Source organism: Ranitomeya imitator, chromosome 7, assembly GCF_032444005.1.
Source record: "Ranitomeya imitator isolate aRanImi1 chromosome 7, aRanImi1.pri, whole genome shotgun sequence".
NCBI lineage: Eukaryota > Metazoa > Chordata > Amphibia > Anura > Dendrobatidae > Ranitomeya > Ranitomeya imitator.
The window spans coordinates 112,493,269-112,513,036 of record NC_091288.1 but is presented as its reverse complement, the minus strand read 5'-3'; the positions used below and the strand labels follow the sequence as shown (position 1 = coordinate 112,513,036).

General features: G+C 42.6%; 1 protein-coding gene across 1 annotated transcript; it reads left to right on the top strand.

The window, feature by feature from the left end:
* Positions 1-12,953: 12,953 nt before the first annotated feature.
* Positions 12,954-19,346, top strand: LOC138644862 (uncharacterized). Its single transcript, XM_069733752.1, has 6 exons — positions 12,954-13,122; positions 13,225-13,431; positions 13,532-13,678; positions 13,764-13,880; positions 14,121-14,510; positions 19,189-19,346. The coding sequence occupies exons 1-6, from the start codon at positions 13,068-13,070 to the stop codon at positions 19,218-19,220; spliced, it is 948 nt and encodes a 315-aa protein (XP_069589853.1). The 5' UTR covers positions 12,954-13,067; the 3' UTR covers positions 19,221-19,346.
* The last annotated feature ends 422 nt before the right edge of the window (positions 19,347-19,768 follow it).

Below are 19,768 nucleotides of genomic sequence, written 5' to 3'. Positions count from 1 at the left end.
ATACCTCCTCATGTTCCTCTTCAATGTCGCGCAGTGAGAGGCTATAGGCAACGGAAGGAAATGAGCCAAACAGATCCTCAGAGTGGCCAAGTTTGGGATCAAATGTTTCCTGTGACTCCTGACAGAGTGATGAACTAGGAACAGGTTGAGAATAGGATGACCCAGCATTCTCTGTATGGCGTACTTTGTCTGCCCTGTTGAGGGCAGAGAAAAGTACTGTAGTGCGCAGGCGCCGGGCCTCTCTGACCTTTCCGGCGCCTGCGCACTGCAGTACTATCCTCTGCCCTCAACAGGGCAGAGCAAAGTACGCCTGCACCGGAGCCGTGGCTGAAGATCAGAAGTGGACGTCTTGTAATGAAGATGGGAGGCGCCGCAGCGGACCAGAGACACCCGTTTGACCGGACCAGCAGCGGGACCGCCCCTGGGTGAGTATAATATAACGTCTTTTTCTCCACTTTCAGGTAACATCGGGGGCTTATCTACAGCATTACAGAATGCTGTAGATAAGCCCCTGATGCCGGTGGGCTTACCTCACCCGCGATTTTCGGGGTGACAGGTTCCCTTTAAGTTAGTGCACTTGTTAAAGGTCTATCCAATTTTTCAGAGAAAACTATCAAAAACCTTTTTGAGAAATGCATTTCATTATGACCATATAAACCCCTTAGCAACTGATACGCCTTTTAACGGCGGTAGTTGAGGGTACTTAAATCAAAGCGCCATTAATTGACGGAGCTTTGGAAAAAGTGTATAGCGCCCCCAGAGTCAGATTTTCTCTGGGGTCTCGGCTGCTGGGAGTAGCCGAGACCCCAGAGAACATGATTCGGGTGGGTTTTTAATGACCCCGGGTTGCGATCGCCAATAATTAACCATTTACCAGTGACCGCAAAAAAAAAAAATGCGATTTGCCATTTAGTTTCTTTGTCCTCTGATGTGATCACACATTAGAGGACAGAGAAATCGGGTACCTGTTCCCCCCCGGTGCCTCCCTGTGCTCCTCCGCCCTCATGCATCCCCCATGGGCGCTGCCATCTTCTTCCGGGAAGAAAATGGAGAGCGTATGGGCAGTGTGCCGGATCTGCTGGCTGGCACCCAGCAGATCTCAGGGTCTCGGCTGGGTGTAGCCGAGACCCCAAAGAACATAATTGGGGTCGTTTTTTACCTACCCCGGGTTGCGATCACCGATAATTAACCATTTACTGGTGACTGCAAAAAAAAAGCGATTTGTCATTTAATTTCTTTGTCCTCCAATGTGATCACAAGTTAGAGGACAGAGAAAATGGGTCCCATTCCCCCCGGTACCTCCCAGTGCTCCTCCGCCCTCATGCATGAGCGCCGCCATCTTCTTCTAGGAAGAAAATGGCAGGCGCATGGGCAGTGTGCCGGATCTGCTGGCTGGCATCCAGCAGATCTCGGGGTCTCGGCTGCCGGGTGTAGCCGAGGCCCCAAAGAACATGATTGGGGTCGGTTTTTACCTACCCGTTTTGCAATCGCTGTTACTAAACATGTAACGGCGGCCGCAAAAAAAAAAAGTCTGATGTGCCATTTAATTTCTCTCTCCTCTGATGTGATTGCACATTAGAGGAGAGAGAAATAGAGTCCCTGATCCCCCCGTATGGTACCTCCGTTGTCCCTCTATGGTCCCCTGAAGTCCCCGTGCCTCCGGCTTCTTTTTCCAGGAGAAAATGCCGCATGTACAGTGCGCCCGCCAAGATCTGCCGGCCGGCAACAGAAGAAAGATTTTTCCTATTGATTCACTTTGGTCACCGTGATAGATTCTATCACAGTGATCAAAATAAAAAAAATAGTAAATAAACCCCCCATTTATCACCCCCTTAGTTTGGAAAAAATAATAAAATAAAGAAAATGTATTTATTTCCATTTTCCAATTAGGGTTACAGTTGGGCTACAGTGAGTTGGGCTAAAGTTAAGGTTAGGGTTGGGGCTAGGGTTGAGATTAGGGTTAGGGTTGGGACTAGAGTTAGGTTTGGGATTAGAGTTATGTATAGGGTTGGCATTAGGGTTATGGTTAGGGTTTGCATTAGGGTTAGGGGTGTATTGGGATTAGGGCTAGGTTTGTGGTTAGGGTTATGGCTAGGATTGGGATTAGGGGGTGTGTTGAGGTTAGGGTTTTGATTAGTGTTATGGTTAGGGCTGGGATTAGGGTTAGGGGTGTGTTGGGGTTAGGGTTGTGATTGGAGTTTTGTTTAGGTTTTGGATTAGGGTTAGGGGGTGTGTTGGGGTTTGGGTTGTGATTAGGATTATGGATAGGGTTGGGATTAAGGTTAGGGGTGTGTTGGGGTTAGGGTTGGAGTTAGAATTGGGGTGTTTCCACTGTTTAGGTACATCAGAGGGTCTCCAAACGCAACATGTCTACACCATTGATTCCAGCAAATTTTGCGTTCAAAAAGTCAAATATGCTCCCTCCATTCTAAGCTCTGCCGTACGCCCAAACAGTGATTTACCCCCACATATGGGGCATCAGCGTACTCAGGACACATTGGAAAATGACTTTTTGGGTCCAGTTCTCCTGCTACCCTTGGGAAAATATAAAATTGGGGGCTAAATAATCATTTTTTGTGGGAAAAAATGATTTTTTATTTTCACGCCTCTACGTTATAAACTTGTGAAGCACTGGGGAGTTCAAATTGCTCACTACACATCTAGATAAGCTCCCTGGAGGGGGATCTAGTTTCCAAAATGTGGTCACTTGTGGGGTGTTTTTACTGTTTAGGTACACCAGGGGTTCTGCAAATGCAACATGACCCAGACCATTCCATCAAAGTTTGCATTCCAAAACATCACTACTTCCCTTCCGAGCCCCGACGTGTGCCCAAACAGTAGTTTTCTCCCACATATGGGGCATCATCGTACTCAGAACAAATTCGGCAACAACTTTTGGGGTCCAATTTCTCCTGTGACCCTTGGGAAAAAAATTGGGGGCTAAAATATATAATTTTTGTGGGAAAAAAATGATTTTTTACTTTCACGGCTCTACGTTATAAACTTTTCTGAAGCATTAGGGAGTTCAAATTGCTCACTACACATCTAGATAAGTATTTTAAGGGGTCTAGTTTCCAAAATGGTGTCACTTGTGGGGGTTTTCCACAGTTTAGGCACATCAGAGGCTCTCCAAACGCAACATGGCGTCCAATCTCAATTCCAGCAAATTCTCAATTGAAAAAGTCAAACGGCACTCCTTCTCTTCCAAGCTCTGCCGTGCGCCCAAACAGTGGTTTACCCCCATATATGGGGTATCGGCGTATTCAGGAGAAATTGCACCACAAATTTTGTGGTTCATTTTCTCTTTTTACACTTGTGAAAATAATAAAATATTGGTTCTGAAGTAAATTTTTTCCTTCCACGTTGCTTCTGTTCTTGTGAAGCACGTAAGGGGTTAATACACTTCTTGAATGTGGTTTTGAGCACTTTGAGGGGGTGTAGTTTCTAGAATGGTGTCACTTTTGGGTATTTTCTGTCATGTACACCCCTTAATGTGACTTTAAATGTGAGGCGGTCCCTAAAAAAATGGTTTTGTAAATTTTGCTGCAAAAATGAGAAATCGCTGCTCAACTTTTAACCCTTATAACTTCCTAACAAAAAAAATTTGTTTCCAAAACAATGCTGATGTAAAGTAGACATGTGGGAAATGGTATTTATTAACTATTTTGTGTGAAATATTTCTCTGATTTAAAGGCATAAAAAGTAAAATTTTGAAAATTGCAAAATTTTCGCCATATTTCCATTTTTTTCATAAATAAATGCAAGTAATATTGAAGAAATGTTACCACTAACAGGAAGTACAATATGTCATGAAAAAACATTCTCAGAATCAGTGGGATCCGTTGAAGCGTTCCAGAATTATAACCTCATAAAGTGACAGTGGTCAGAATTGTAAAAATTGGCCTGGTCATTAAGTACCAAATTGGCTCTGTCACTAAGGGGTTAAATATCTTACAAAACACTATTATAGCTATTCACAATATGCCTCACCACAATTATAGTAAAGGTTTAGCCAACAGCTATTACATCTACCCACAGTCTTTTTTGTGCTTTCAGTTATAATAGAAATACAAGCTTTTTGTATTTTCTATTAAAAAAAAAATTAAAACATTTGTCACCTTTTGAACTATATTCCTGGAAAAAAATCTGCTTTGTTCTATTTTTCTTGGTACAATTTAAACTGTACTGTTATTAAAGTCTTTTATTCCGCACAGATAACTCATCTCTAGTTCGATTAAAATAATTGTTATGGATTTTAATGTAACACTTTTGTGGAAATGCGTTCTTCATCCCATTATGTTATTTCTGAATATAGCCTTCAATTTATTTGAATGCATTAAATATTATGTTGCACACATAAATTATGTGAAGCATATTGATTACACATGAATAAGAGTGTTTTACTAGCGACTTGTGACTTTAGTAAATACTGTGTGCATGACTAACTCATTTGTACCTAATTATAGTCTAGGCAGTTTGCGGCAGAGTGCTCATTAAGTTGTTCTGTAAACAAATAGGTATTTTAAAGGTTCTGCCAAAATAATATTTATCCTACTATTCATTATAATATAAATTTTACATGTACAGCATTATACTTGCATCAATTCATAATTACTTTATTATCTTCATACATAAAACCTGTAAATATGAGTGGGAAACTATTTGCTTCAAAAAATATTCCTACAAGCTTACAAATGTCTACTGCTGTTTTTCCATTTTGAACTTAGAAGGGAACTGTCATGGGTTTTACGACAGAGGAGCCAGAAGACCGCAGAGTCTGATTTCACGAAGTCTTGCACGGCTTAGAAATACTTCACCATCATATTAAACTTTGCAGGTTTCTGTTAGCAGTGCGGGGGTTAATCTGTTTAACCTAGAGTGCTGCTGGAGCCTTCCAGCTTTGATGGTCTCAGCTGTTCAGAATTGGACACTCCCAGCTCATATATATCTATCTATATAATTGTCTAAGGGGTACTTCCGTCTGTCTGTCTGTCGCGGAAATCTCGCGTCGCTGATTGGTCACGGCAGGCTGGCCATGACCAATAAGCAACAGGCTTAGTCCGGCCGCAAATTGGCCCCTCCCTACTCTCCTCAAGTCAGTGCCCCCTCCCTTCTCCCCTCCAGTCAGTGCCAGTGTGTCACCCTATCCCTGACCAGCTTTTTACTATTGATGCTGGCTATGCAGCATCAATAGTAAAAAGATATAATGTTAAAAATAATTTAAAAAAATAAAAAATTGTGCTATTCTCACCTTCAACCGTCCACCGATGCACGCGATGCTGCTGCCAGCTTCCGTTCCGATTGATGCATTTCAAAATTACCCAGATGACTTAGCGGTCTCATGGACAGCTTCGGTGGACGCCGGAGGGTGAGTTTATAACTATTTTTTATTTTAATTTTTTTTAACAGGGATATGGTGCCCACACTGCTATATACTACGTAGGCTGTGTTATATACTGTGTGGGCTGTGTTACATACTGCATGGGCTGTGTTATATACTGCATGGCCTGTGTTATATACTGCGTGGGCTGTGTTATATACTGCATGGGCTATGTTATATACTGCGTGGGTTGTGCTATATATTACGTGGGCTGTGCTATATATTACGTGGGCTGTGCTATATACTGCCTGGCTGCTATATATTATGTGGGCAGTGTTATATACTGCGTGGACTGTGTTATATACTATGTGGGCTGTGTTATAAACTACGTGGGCAGTGTTATATACTGCATGGGCTGTGTTATACACTGCGTGGGCTGTGCTATATATTACGTGGGCTGTGCTATATATTACATGGGCTGTGTTATACACTACGTGGCTGCTATATACTACGTGGCTGTGCTATATACTACGTGGCTGTGCTATATACTACGTGGCTGTGCTAAGCGCTGCGCACATACATACAGTACATATTCTAGAATACCTGATGTGTTAGAATTGGGCCACCATCTAGTATGTACATATATATATATATATATATATATATATATATATATATATATACATACACACACTCACCTCTGGTAATCAGGATTGTCAGTGTTAGGGCTCATTTCCACTTGCGATAAAATGGGAAGATTGCATCCCGATAAAAAAATCAGATTGAATTCGGACCAGTGTTATTCTACAATTGTGTGTTCATCTGCCTTTTTTCCCCTGCTCGTATCGGATCACGATTGGACTGTAAAAAAGTCACAGTATGTTGCGATTGTAATCGAAAATGGGATCGCATCCTGCAATAAAAGTCAATAGGTGCGAGAAAAAAATCCCACAGCATTTGGACCATGCGAATGCTGTCTGATTTTTCACACTGACCGCATTTGAAAAGCCGGTAATTCATATGCGAGCACAGTAAAATCACACTGACAAGTTAGAATAGAAAAGATATAGATGATTATATATATATATATATATATATATATATATATATATATATATACAGTACAGACCAAAGTTTGGACACACCTTCTCATTTAAAGATTTTTCTGTATTTCCATGACTATGAAAATTGTACATTCACACTGAAGGCATCAAAACTATGAATTAACACATGTGGAATGATATACTTAACAAAAAATGTGAAACAGAAATTATGTCTTATATTCTAGGTTCTTCAAAGTAGTCACGTTTTGCTTTGATGACTGCTTTGCACATGCAGCGCCCCAGAGACCTGGTCGTTGCAGTATGGCCCCAAGGCGAGTAGCGGTACGTCCGATGGCACTAAGGAGTTCTCCTGACCAGGTATTACCAGAACACATTACACTTCACACTCCGGTCACTAGGGGGAGAAAAAGGCTTCATTTATTGGACCACTCCTCACACTGGTAAAACTAGGGGCTGGGGAGGAAGTTAGTCAGAAGCTGACTGGGTTGGAACCAGGCAACATCCCGTGGCAGGGGTTGTTGCAGGAAGAAGGCACAGGGGGGTCCCTGTCAGGCGTGGGAACCTGGCAGGTGCCTAGCGAACAGAACAGAACGTTACGGAACCGCGCCTGCACACCTTGCAGCGGTATCCTAAGAAAGAGACAAGAGGGGAAGAATATTGTGGAACAGTGTAAACAAGATCAGCACAAAGGAGAGCCAGTAAGAGTCGTGCCGAGAGAGGAAGGCAACATCTTACTGAGGCGCGTAGTCGGTGGCCGGATCACCGTAAGTAGTGTATAAGCGGGTGGTTTCGTCAAACTCAATCTGACAGGTGCCCCGCCCCTATCAAAGTGTATCAAAGTGTGTAACCCCTCCCCTCCCCTTGTTTGACGGCTGGTATCCAGCTGTCCCTCCTTGTTTGATTTCCCCTTTTGATATAGTTTAATATAGTTTAATTTGTTGTAGTTTTGATATTATTCCCGTATTTTGTGGAATAACACATGTTTATAATTATAGCCTAGTCGTGTATTTATTTTACACGTGGTTTATAACACCTTTCTCATTTGTTTTATATTAGATTTTATACGTAGCCCGAGACTGGTGTTTCTGTATGCAATCCTACATCCTGTTATGTGAAAAGTATTCTCATATTATACCAGTATTTCTTTTTATATTTTATTCACAGTGTATCCATATAGTGAATAGGGCTGATGTTTCTGTATGCAATCCTACATCCTGTTATGTGAAAAGTATTCTCAAACACTAACTAAATGGTGAACATTACCTAAATTAGGTTAACTGTGGGTCAGAGGTTTATAGCACCTAGGTCAAGCAATTGTTGTTGTATTTGCGTACCCCATAAATGTTTATTTCCACAAACAGAAAAGTTATTGTGTCCTGAAGATGGCATCTGAGGTTATTTGTTATCTACTGAGGCCATTGCAAGCTGTGTTTATTCACATTGTAGCAGGTTTTATCCTTGTGGCTGCCTTATATACACAGAAGAGATATGCACCAATGTCACAACACAAGTTATAATATGACCCAATGTTACAATACAAGTAAGAAGCGGCGTGTTTTATACGAATAAAAACCAAAGACACGATATTGTAAAAAAAATTTAAAAGATTTATTTCTCACGATAAAACAACAGCTCAAATTTTAAGTTAGCTAACAGCATGATGCTGACAAATGCATCTTTGCTGTATCTGATAACGACACGATGAACAAATAACGGCGCCTGAAAATCTTGATGTCACAAAATCTGATACGGCTCGATCATTATTCTGCATGTCAGACGTAAAATTTTTTAAAATCTTCTTAAATGGAAAGCCTCGCGCTAAATGGTATAATACATATATGCAATAATGACCGCATACACTGCTATACAAATCTTGAATTTGTGCGCTCTGATAACAATAAGAATAACAATTCTTGTTCAGGAATGTCACAAAAGCGCGTGGAAAGATAATATTATCCGCACGGAAACCGTAACTGTCAAAAAATATGCCCGTCTTATCGTCGCAGAGTACGATTAATATCCAGTGGCGACCAGCTTGATTTGCCGGGTCTGTATTCACAATATATGCCGCGGGTCTCTGAGTCACTCTTTCTACCGGAAGCAAATCACACGGAAACACACCGGCGAATATGCGGTCTGTATAATTATCGGACCGCGCTACAACTGTAAGCTGCAGACTGTCCATCGTTGCTTAATTAAAATCGTACAAGATCTCTCGCCTGTTATTAATTTCCAGAATGGTGTGGTTGACTGCAAAGACAATCATATTTATCGTGTGGGGTGTCGCTATCGCAAAGCGGACTTCAGCACGCAGATTACCTGTTTTAATGAGCGAGAAATGGCCTCCAGGCTCTTGATCAGGCGATAAATCAAAAGCAAATAGCGTGAAGCCAGCCATAAATTCTTCACGATCTATCGCCATGGCACAATCAGCCTTTTGCTTGCCCGATATATGGGCAAGCGCCATATATTCTCTGATGGCTAAATCAGCATTAAAATTAGGATTATAAGGCCTCGCGGGTATCTGCTGACCATCCAGATATAATGCCGCGTGATTGACGTGGTAGTGGTGAAAGTCCAGTGGGTTTTTTGTATAAGAACCGCTGAAGCCCTCATTATCTACAAACCCCAATATAACAGTTTTTGGTATCTGTCCTAGGAAGAGGTTCTCGTGGTTCGTGATCCGTGTCCCTGCGGCGATGCTGTACACTTTCAGGCATGTTCGGTCAACAGCGTACTTGGCTGTTGCTGCTAGGAGGGCCTGGCTGTGGCCGATTCGGACAGCCGGTGATACCTGCACTCTTTTCACATAGAGAGCCGCCTGCGAGATTTGTACCTTCAGCGGCTCGGCTTCTGCGGACATGAGGCAGAAAGTATCCTTATTTCTTGACAGCTTAACCTTAAGGTCAAGGCCGTTCAATATTAACTTTGGCTGGTTAAATATATCCCCAAAAATGGGTCCCAAAAGGTCGATGGGTTTTGAGTGAGAGGCGGCACTGGCTCTTTTGATAAATCCCGCATTTGCGCCATCCAGGCGCCTGTCATTATGATGCCCCGCAGTGTCTTTATAGAACAAACCGGCTGTAAATTGCGATGCCAGCGTCTGTGAACTGTAATTTAAAAGGGTCTCTATGTAGGCTCTATAGCTGTAGAGATTGTCCGATTGTGAGATAAGTCGGTCTCCCAGAGTAATATCGACCTGGTTAAAAAGAGTGGCTAGAGGGTAGTTTATGAGCGCCACACGCGCACCATCGGCGATGGCCGTATTATCCTGCTTCACGATGCGACAGCTTATGTACAGTAGCGTGTTGTTCAGATCATAATAATAATCACCACTACCAGATATGTAAAACTCCAACGGTCCATTGTCTGACAGAGCAGCAACCGGCTGTACTTCTACAAATAGAGATTTCTCGATACTTGTTTGAGTCGGTGGTACGGCAAAAATATCCAGTTCAGATTTTGCGCACTCTACAGAAGCGTCATGCAGGAAAGCCATGGTAACTGATTAGAAGATGTCGTCCGCAGAGCGTCTTACTCGTTTCTGACGGGGGCGTCTCTTGGATGTAGTTTTATTCATGAGCATCGGCGGTAAAGGAGGGCAAACGCGGCGCTTTCTTTTTTGGGCTTTTTTAGCGACATAGATTATCCCAGAGCCGTCTTGATGGGTTGGCGTATTTATCCTTTTCATAAGGGCAGTCGATGCGGATGTCACGGCATCTGCAGCGATGTTCCGGGCAGCAGTCCGAACGTGTGGTTTTACTAATTCTAAGCCTTTTCTGAAAAGCGGCACGGCGCGACGAAATAAACCTTTAAATAGTCCTGCCAGTCCAGAGCCATACATGTACTCGCTCCCGCGGAATCCCTCTAGACCGTGCCCCGACTGTGCAGTATAGTAGCGGGCATAAACAGCAGGATCTCCATACACCCTTTGAGACAGCATTTTATCGTGTCAATGCTGGCGAGGTCTAAAATGTAATCGCACTATACACTTGCCGTATCTGAATTTAACCGGCGTTCCCTGGTCCGACATGACTGTAATGTTTATGGAGTCAAAGTGTTGCTTGCACAGCGGTATGTAATCGGGCCGTGAGTAGCGCACCGTGACAATATCATTATCATCGCCGCTAACTTCTACGGTTCGTAGCAGTTGAACGTAACTGTCACCTACAAGTTGATGCTGAATTATATCAGTGTATACAAAAAGCGAATAAAAACCAGCCTTTGAATCGGGGTAAAAGCGGCGATTCCACGGCATTAAAGCAACGGGGGAGTCATCGACGGTCTGCAGGCCGAAAATAAATTTTAACTTAGTACCCAGAGTAAACTGTATAGAGGATGGGTCGGTCAGGATCACCTCGCGGCGTAGCTCATCATACCGTATTCTGTAGGCAGGCGTAGATAAATACAGCGCTTCTATTCGGGCATTGACCGCGCCAACTAGCTTAGGAATGGACGAGTAAAATCCTGATTTTATGTGATACTGTACTAAAGGTTCGCCGTGTTTAGCCGCGTAGAAGCTCCCTTCAAAAGCATCAAACGTGTTCCACGTATGGGGGTACTGTATTTCCGTTAACGCCACCTCATAATCTGCCGAAAGATGAACGGCCCGCGCTAACTTGGTATTGTACTCCGATATTGTGTTTTCAGGGTAGATTTTAATTGACGAATTACTGGGTAATGTCACGAAAAATGAGCCCGCTTCCATGGTTATATATCTGTCAACTCCGAGGCCGGGATCCAACTATTGAATTTTTCGGGGTAGCCCAGCCATTTGACAAAGCAGTGACGCACACCCCTGACACGTTTTTTTCTCAAAATCTTTTCTACTCTGTAGACACGATCCTCATCCATAGGTATTTTTTGCAGCTCTTCCTTATAAAATGACCCCTCTACAGGCTCTCCGGCTAAATCACTGATTTTATAAAGGGGTTTATGAAATTTATTGGAGACGCCGGTGATTAAAAAAATCTCATCGCTGTAGGTCTTCTCATAGCCCTTACAGAAGGTCGATTTATAGCGCGATATTCTCACATGAGAGCCGACCGTTAAAGACGGTTTAATCGGTTTATTAGTAATAGTAGAACTGTAAATATTGCGCCAGATTTGCATCACGTTTCTCTCTGACACAGACGCGGGACTACAGCGGATCGTTGAGTGGTACGTATGGTTCTAGCTATGCAGCAAATCCGGTAAAATATCAATATACCTAAAGGTATTATGATGCGTAAGATAGCGCCACATACGGGTTTTTAATGTGCGATTAAAACGCTCGACCATAGCGGCTTTTACATCATTGTTTGTAAAAAAGTGATGAATATTGTACGTATTACATAGCTGTTTGAGTGATGAATTTATAAATTCTTTGCCGCGATCCGTCTGCAGTTTCTTCGGTATGCGCTTATCATTTTGAAATATTAATTCGAACGATCTGGCGACACTAGCGCCTGTCTTGTTTGTCAAGGCCACGCACCATGCGTATCTCGATAGAACATCAATCACCGTCAGGATGTATTTGACATTATCATTTTCCCTTGAATAGTCAATTAAACTTACGAGATCCGCCTGCCACTGCGCATCAATGGCCGAGACGTAAATTTTATTTGTCAAAAAGCGTTTTCTAGCAGGCTTGTGTAGCGTGTAGGTGTCTTGCTTATTTAACCAGGCAATAACATCAGATTTCTTTATACCGCGTGCTCTTGCAGATCTAAATAATTTGTCAATACCCGAGAATGAGCCGGGTGCGCGGCATGTAAAATATTGTTTTTCTAATATGGCATCATACGATTTAGACGTCATGATTGATTAAAATGATTGTGGTTCGTTAATCAACAGACTGCTTCTTTCAGAAATTCAGCTGTATAAAAATTCCTGTTTTAATCCGGATATATCATGCGTGAGTTAATGCATGCATTAATTGCATGTATGGTTGTGTTCTGGGTGTTAACAGCAGGCGTGTGGTGGGGGCGTAACTGGGTGTGTTTCTGGGTGTTAACAGGTGAGCTGGTTTCTGACACTCAGGATAAATACAGGTGGCTGGCCCACTAAGTACATCAGACATCCACCAGAAGTCCGACTAGACTAAAAAAAAAAAGCAAGCTATTCTAAATGTAAGTATATAAGACAGTTGTGTTATTATTCGCAAATGCTTAATTATATTTAACTATGCATCTCTAAAACCATAATTAAGGGTGTTATTTGTCTAATAAGTTAGTTTTATACTGGAGGATAGCAGCATATTTAGTATCGTTGTATAATATAGTTTTACTGCATAAAACATATTCTGTGGTACATAATTAATATAGAAAGACTTATCAGCGGGCAACTATTATAACATAATTTATGTAATACAGTAGTTAATAACTGGCAATACGCCCTAACTAGCGCCTGTAGCGTTTACTTACTACATGTGTGTTGTTTAACATAGACATATTTATAGTCATATTTATACAGTAGCGGTATATTTAGTGGGGCTGTGTAATATAGTTTTACCGCATAAATCATATTTGTGGCGCATGATTAATATAGAAAGACTTAGCCGTATTACCCATGATTTGCGTAGTATAAGAATATTTATACACGGGGAGCAGTTTATTTGTTGGGGTATATAAATGAGTTTGACGAGTGGTGGTGTGTGGATAATATAGTTTGCGCATAAAATTTACACAGATAATTTATTTTAGATGGAATCCCAACATTTTTCGGCTTTTTCCAGTCAAGTTGCGGATTCGGTAATAGGTATGTTTCAAGATTTATATACATGTATCTGTTAGTGTCCCATTCTAACTAAGGGCTGTTTTTATATATTATTTTTATATTGTTTATTCTTTCTTGTTTAAGATGAATTAATCAGGACCATCCCCGATAATCTAGATGAATTTACCAGGAACACCCCCGATGCTGTAGATGAATTTATCAGCAACTATAGCGATGATTTTTTAAACGGCTTCAGCGTGCCTACTCTGGAGTGTGATACACCTGGAGCTGAGTATAGTAACACTAATGCAGGTATCGCTGCTGTGTGGGATTTGACTCAGGACATCATAGGTGCGTTGTGTGACTGCTGTGTATGTATGTGTGTGTGTGTGTGTGTGTATATAGCTTTTAAGTATTTAGACGTGTAAATATATATATTAATTCTTTACAGATGTCGACATGTTTCCAGAACCAACCACCACGGAACACAATCAGACGCCTGTTGAGGAACTGATGTACCAGACCCCCACGCCGAGAAACAGCCCTGATTCTAGAGCACCTAAAAAACAGCTCGGACCGGCGGGCAAAAAAGGGAAAGGTGAGAATCATATGAAAAGTTTTTTGCACAACCGCTCTGCGAAAATCCACCACGCCTCTACTAAGGCCTGTATCTTTATTTATAGCTTGTAAACTGAAGCCTAGAAGAATTTTCACAAAAGAGAATATACCGGAGCTAATGGAGAGCATCGCAGAAGCTGCAGAAGACGCCACGGCAATCATTCACCACACATCGCTATCCCGTAAGTGTATATTTTGGTATACATGCACAGTCTCTGTACAGTCAATGATGCACGTGCTTCATCATTGAGATCCATGGCCCCACACATATCTGACACATGTATAATCTATCCTGCAGCTAAGCGCAGCGGCCTGCGGCGGTCTCACACATATCTGGCACACGTATAATCTTTCCTGCAGCTATGCGCAGCGGCCTGCGACGGTCTCGCACATATCTGACACATGTATAATCTTTCCTACAGCTAAGCGCAAAGTCATGAGAAAAACACCTCCAGCACCTCTACAGCCGCTACAGATCACCGAGAATGGCGCAGCACAAGCGTGGCCAGCGATACAGACGGCTAATGGATCTGTTAGAGCATATCCGCTATCACCGATCTGCGTGGTGCAGGACGCAGGAAACCCTGTACCGTCGGACCATCGTGAAATACCCCATCCAAGTACCGGACAGCCATCGACAATCCGTGTGAATGACCCCGCGCTACTATATCCAGAAGTGCTCGAGGCACCCCGAAAACATAAGCGGAAAACAAAACATGTTACAGAGCCACCAACCGCATCCTGCGCCGTGGGTGCCACAGCCACGATGAGTCGTGAAGAGTATGATCGCGAGATTGATCAGCTCGCTGATGGTAAGCAACCATCCATAGAACCGCTCATTATACGTATGTCCCACACTATGCAACCGTCAGCGCCATGTGTAACGGGTCCTGCTAATGCCTCTGGGGCCGGACCCTCAGGACCCTCTAATTTGGGTGACATATCTCATGTCTGTGTATCTAACTCTGTTAATGTTAAGAAACGGTCAAAGAGGTCGCGGCCGGATGATGTTAAGGGGTGTAAAGAGCTTAAGGTGTGTAAAAAGCCACGGATTCATGCGCCAGCTATAGATCTGCAGCATGAATCCCGCAGCTGGGACCCCGTTGAAATGCTTGTATTTCAGGAACACATCGGCCGCTACTTACGCTACAAACGCTGGGTCCCCAAAATAATGTTTTTTTGCGATACTTTTGAAAAATTATTATTAACACAAAACCCAACACAGGCTAATAAGTCCGAACTATACGCACTTCGGAGCCTGCTGCTGGATGGCGAGATAACAACTACAGCGACCCCATTATGACTAGATATGGTCGGCTACGGCATGCATAAACCACCTAAACTAACACTACCCAGGTATAATAGGGCTAGAGTTATAAAGAGGGCTCTAAAATTGTTGGTCAGCGCTAGACGGGCGCTATGCTCTAGGAGGCGCCGTGGTGACATGTGTCCTGCAATGCCTCTACAGTCACCACAGACGTCGTCACAAGAGTCAGAACAGCACTCACATAGTCCAGGCAGCTCTGCAGCTGCCGCACAGGCATCTACACAAAATTCACAATCCGCAGACGCTGCTGGTAATGTGCGGCGCCCCGATCATACAGTATTTTTGCAACACATCCATCATCATGAAAGGGCCCTCCGCAATTTCAATGGTCATATACATACAGATCATTTTAGATTTGTAAATTTGGAGCGTGTACGGTCATTTGAAGAGGGCTTGAATATTGTTCATGAGGGCATTCAGGCATTACTGGATAGAATCATCAGGGACATTGAACCTGGCGACTTTGTACAGTTAAGGTTTGATGCCGGTGATACTTTAGACCCTATTTTCACTACAAAACAAACCCGTGAAGATTTTAATTCCGAATCTTTTTTAAATGCTGTTGCCCGCGCACTTCAAAGTAACAGTGAATGCATATCATCCAATTCGCTAAAGCTAGTCGTCACCATCATTAAAAACCGACGCGGTGGTGTAAAACAAAAAAGGCGCTTGAAATCTATAGCGAGCAGTCAGATCATTAAACAAAAGAGACAATGGCTGTATGATTTTAACAATTACACGACAAATCTGTGTTTGGCTGCTAGTGTGTGCGCCCTGATGGACGACACGAATGTCACTGATGGTGTTTTACTGAGCCGCTCTAAAAACATACACGCAGCACTGGGCATCCCTGATGATCAATTAGTGAGTTTTAGCGACATCCCTGCATTTGAAAAATATTTGGGGGTCACCATTAAAGTACTGTACTATAGTCAGGGCGATTGGCGTTACTTTGAGAGCGGTAATACAGCTAATGGCAAAACAGTATTCATATTGTTCCATGATAATCACTACTACGGTATCAAAAATATGAAGGGTTTTATCGGTGCTGATTACTTTTGTGAGCTCTGCAATTCAGTGTTTCACCACAAAAACAACCACTCCTGCCAGTATTTTTGTAAGGCCTGTCAGAGAGAGAATTGCGTAGAAAGCGGTGCCGACCAACAGCCCAGATGTACTGTTTGCAGAGTTTATTGCCGCTCGAGCGTGTGCCTAGATTATCACAAACAATTTGGATTAGGCGACCCAGCATTCTGCAGACTTAAAACATTTTGTGATAAATGCAACCTTTTTGTCCCCAGAAATAGCGAAACAGAGCATAAATGTAATGGTTTGCGCTGTCCTGTATGTCGCAGACATATAAATAAATTCGATGCTCATCTTTGTTACATGCGGAAGTATGTAGCACAGGATGAGTCAGATTGCTATATCTTTTATGATTTTGAGTGTATGCAGGAGACAGGCACGCACATCCCGAATTACATTTATGCTACAACGCTGTATGGCCACCCCTCCTGGGAGTTTGAGGGTGATACCTGTACACATGACTTTGTACAGTTCTTTACAAGCGGTAAATTTTCAGATCATACATTTATTGCCCACAATGGTGGAAGATATGATGCATACTTTATTGTTAAGGAACTGATTTCTGAAAAACTACAAGTACAGTTGATAACCCAAGGTGGCCGCCTCTTGTGTGTGTCGCTACCCGATTTGTCTATAAGGTTCATAGACTCTCTAAATTTTATCCCCATGAAACTCAGTAAATTACCACAGGCCATGGGCTTTTCAGGAGGCAAAGGACATTTTCCACACTTTTTCAATACCAGAGAAAACCAAAATTATGTAGGTCCCATACCTGATGTAAAATATTATGGGGTGGAGTACATGTCACCTGGCGAGAAGGTAGAGTTCCTGGAGTGGTATGAGACACAGGTAAATACAACTTTTGACTTCAAGGCCGAGCTAAAATCTTATTGCAAACAAGATGTTGAAATTTTGAGACACGCCTGCGAGATCTATAGAGAGCGTATTATGCAGATGACTCAGAAAAATGTTAAAAAATACTGTAAGCGTCAAAAGCAAAAGATTGTAGTGCGCAGATGTGTTGATCCTTTTCAGCTCATCACCCTGGCCTCGGTGTGTATGACAATGTACCGGTTTAAATTTCTTCCAAAAAAGACAATCGCCATTTTACCTGGTGATAATTATCACAAGGCAAAAAAGCGCTACTCGACACCCGCTATACAGTGGCTCATGTATGTAGCCCACTCTGAGAACATCGACATACAGCACGCTTTGAGAGGCGGTGAAAAACAGGTCGGGAAGTATTTTCTAGATGGCTATGCCTATGTTAGCGGCCAGCACATAGCCTTTGAATTTCAGGGGTGTTTTTACCACGGTTGTCCCGTGTGCTATAATGAAAATGACACAAATAAGGTCACAAGCACGTCCTACGGTCAGTTATATTACACCTTTTTAGCTAAAAAGCGTTACTTACAGTGTTGCGGGTACACAGTAAGACTGATGTGGGAACATGAGTGGAATGAAATGGTTGAAAATGATTCTAACCTTCAAACATTTCTTCGTCAGATGGAATTCCCCGTTCCTTTAGACCCCCGTGATGCGCTTTATGGCGGGCGAACTAACGCCATTAAGCTCTATCACCATCTGGAAGAAGGGGAGACTTTACACTACTATGATTTCACCAGTCTGTACCCCTTTGTAAACAAAACTAAAACATACCCTGTAGGCCATCCAGACATCATCTACGACAATTTTGGATTCATTAAAAAATACTTTGGCATTGCTAGAGTCAAGGTCTACCCGCCGAGAGATTTATTTTTTCCAGTTCTACCGGTAAAACTCAACAAAAAATTAATGTTTCCCCTTTGTTACACATGCGCTGCAAATTCCCAGGCAGATATTTGTGCCCACAGTGATGAAGAACGGGCGCTGACAGGCACCTGGTGCACTATAGAGCTCGAGATGGCTATAGAAAAAGGGTATCGGATCGCTCACATCTATGAAATATGGCATTTTCCTAAAACCACTGATGATCTGTTTGCGCCTTACATTAAATTACATCTTAGGGATAAGCAGGAAGCCTCTGGTTATCCTAGCTGGTGCACTGATGACGCCAAGAAGCGGCAGTACATTGACTCTTTTCTTGAAAAAGAAGGTGTCCAATTACGGCCTGAAAATATAGCTGTCAATCCTGCTAAGCGACAGATCTCCAAGCTTTTCTTAAATTCTTTATGGGGAAAGTTTGCTCAGAGATCTAATCTATCATGTACCAGCATTGTTAGGGATCCAGATGAGCTTTTTAAGTATTTGTTCCTGCCTTACTATGACATTTCGATGTTACATTTCCTTGATGATGACACCGCAACCATTAACTGGAAATATGCAAAAGGCCATCACACACTCAACAAAAACACAAACATTTTTATAGCGTGTTTTACAACAGCATATGCTCGGCTAGAGCTCTATTCGCTGCTGGACCGGCTGCAGGAGCGGTGCCTTTATCACGACACAGATTCAGTTATTTTTGTACAGAGAGATGGTGAGTGGCAACCGCCTTTAGGCGATTACCTGGGGGAGCTGACCAGTGAAATACCCGATGGTACACACATCACAGAATTTGTATCCGCGGGCCCCAAAACTTACGGCTACAAACTCAACACCGGTAAAACTGTCTTAAAAGTTAAGGGGATAACACTAAATGTTGGTAACTCTCAATCTATTAATTTCAACAGTCTGAAAGATCTAGTTCTGGACTACCCGCGCAATTCTGCCGCAGAAACTCAGAAACGTATTGTCGTACAGCAGGCGTCCATTGTGAGAAATAAAAAGTACTGGGATATTGAAACAAGGCCATTACGCAAAACACAAAAGTGCGTTTATACAAAGCGGCGACTATTAGACGATTTCACAACATTACCTTTTGGGTATTAGTCGTGTATTGTGATGGATACGCGTCTGCAACACCCGTTCTCGTGCATTCTAGCAGGACCGTCTAATTCTGGAAAGAGCTATTTTGTAAAACAGCTGCTATATAATATTGAAGCTAATTTTTCTCAGAAACCTGATAATATTGTATGGTTTTATTCGTGTTGGCAAAAACTATATGATGAAATCTCTCTCTCTTTTCCCCACGCCAGATTTGTGGAGGGTCTGCCGAATACATTCGTAGATGACGAATTATTCCCACCGGAGAAGGTGAATTTGGCGATTGTTGATGATCTCATGGAGAGTGCTAGTGAGAATTGTGAGATAGAAAAAGCCTTTACCAAGTATGTGCACCACAGAAATCTCAGCATTTTCTACCTGGTGCAAAACATATTTTGTCAGGGCAAGAAAAGCCGTACGATAAATTTAAACACAAAGTACATGGTGCTTTTTAACAACCCCCGAGATAAATTACAAACTTTAACTCTAGCTCGTCAGATGTATCCCGGAAAAACACGTTTTTTCCTAGAAGCTTTTGAGGATGCCACGCGGGAGCCTTACGGGTATTTGCTTGTAGATTTGAGAGCTAATACTCCTGAGGATCTGCGTTTAAGGACTGGGTTGTTTCCACCCGCGCTGCCCGCTGTCTATGTTCAGAAGAAAAAAACTTCTAAAAAGTGAATTTTACCAGGTATCAGACATTCTACGCTGTGGTCGTTGTGATGTAAAGATGTCTGAGAGGCTCCGGCGTAACTGGGCTCTCTTAAAAACCCTAGTGAAAGCAACCCCCGC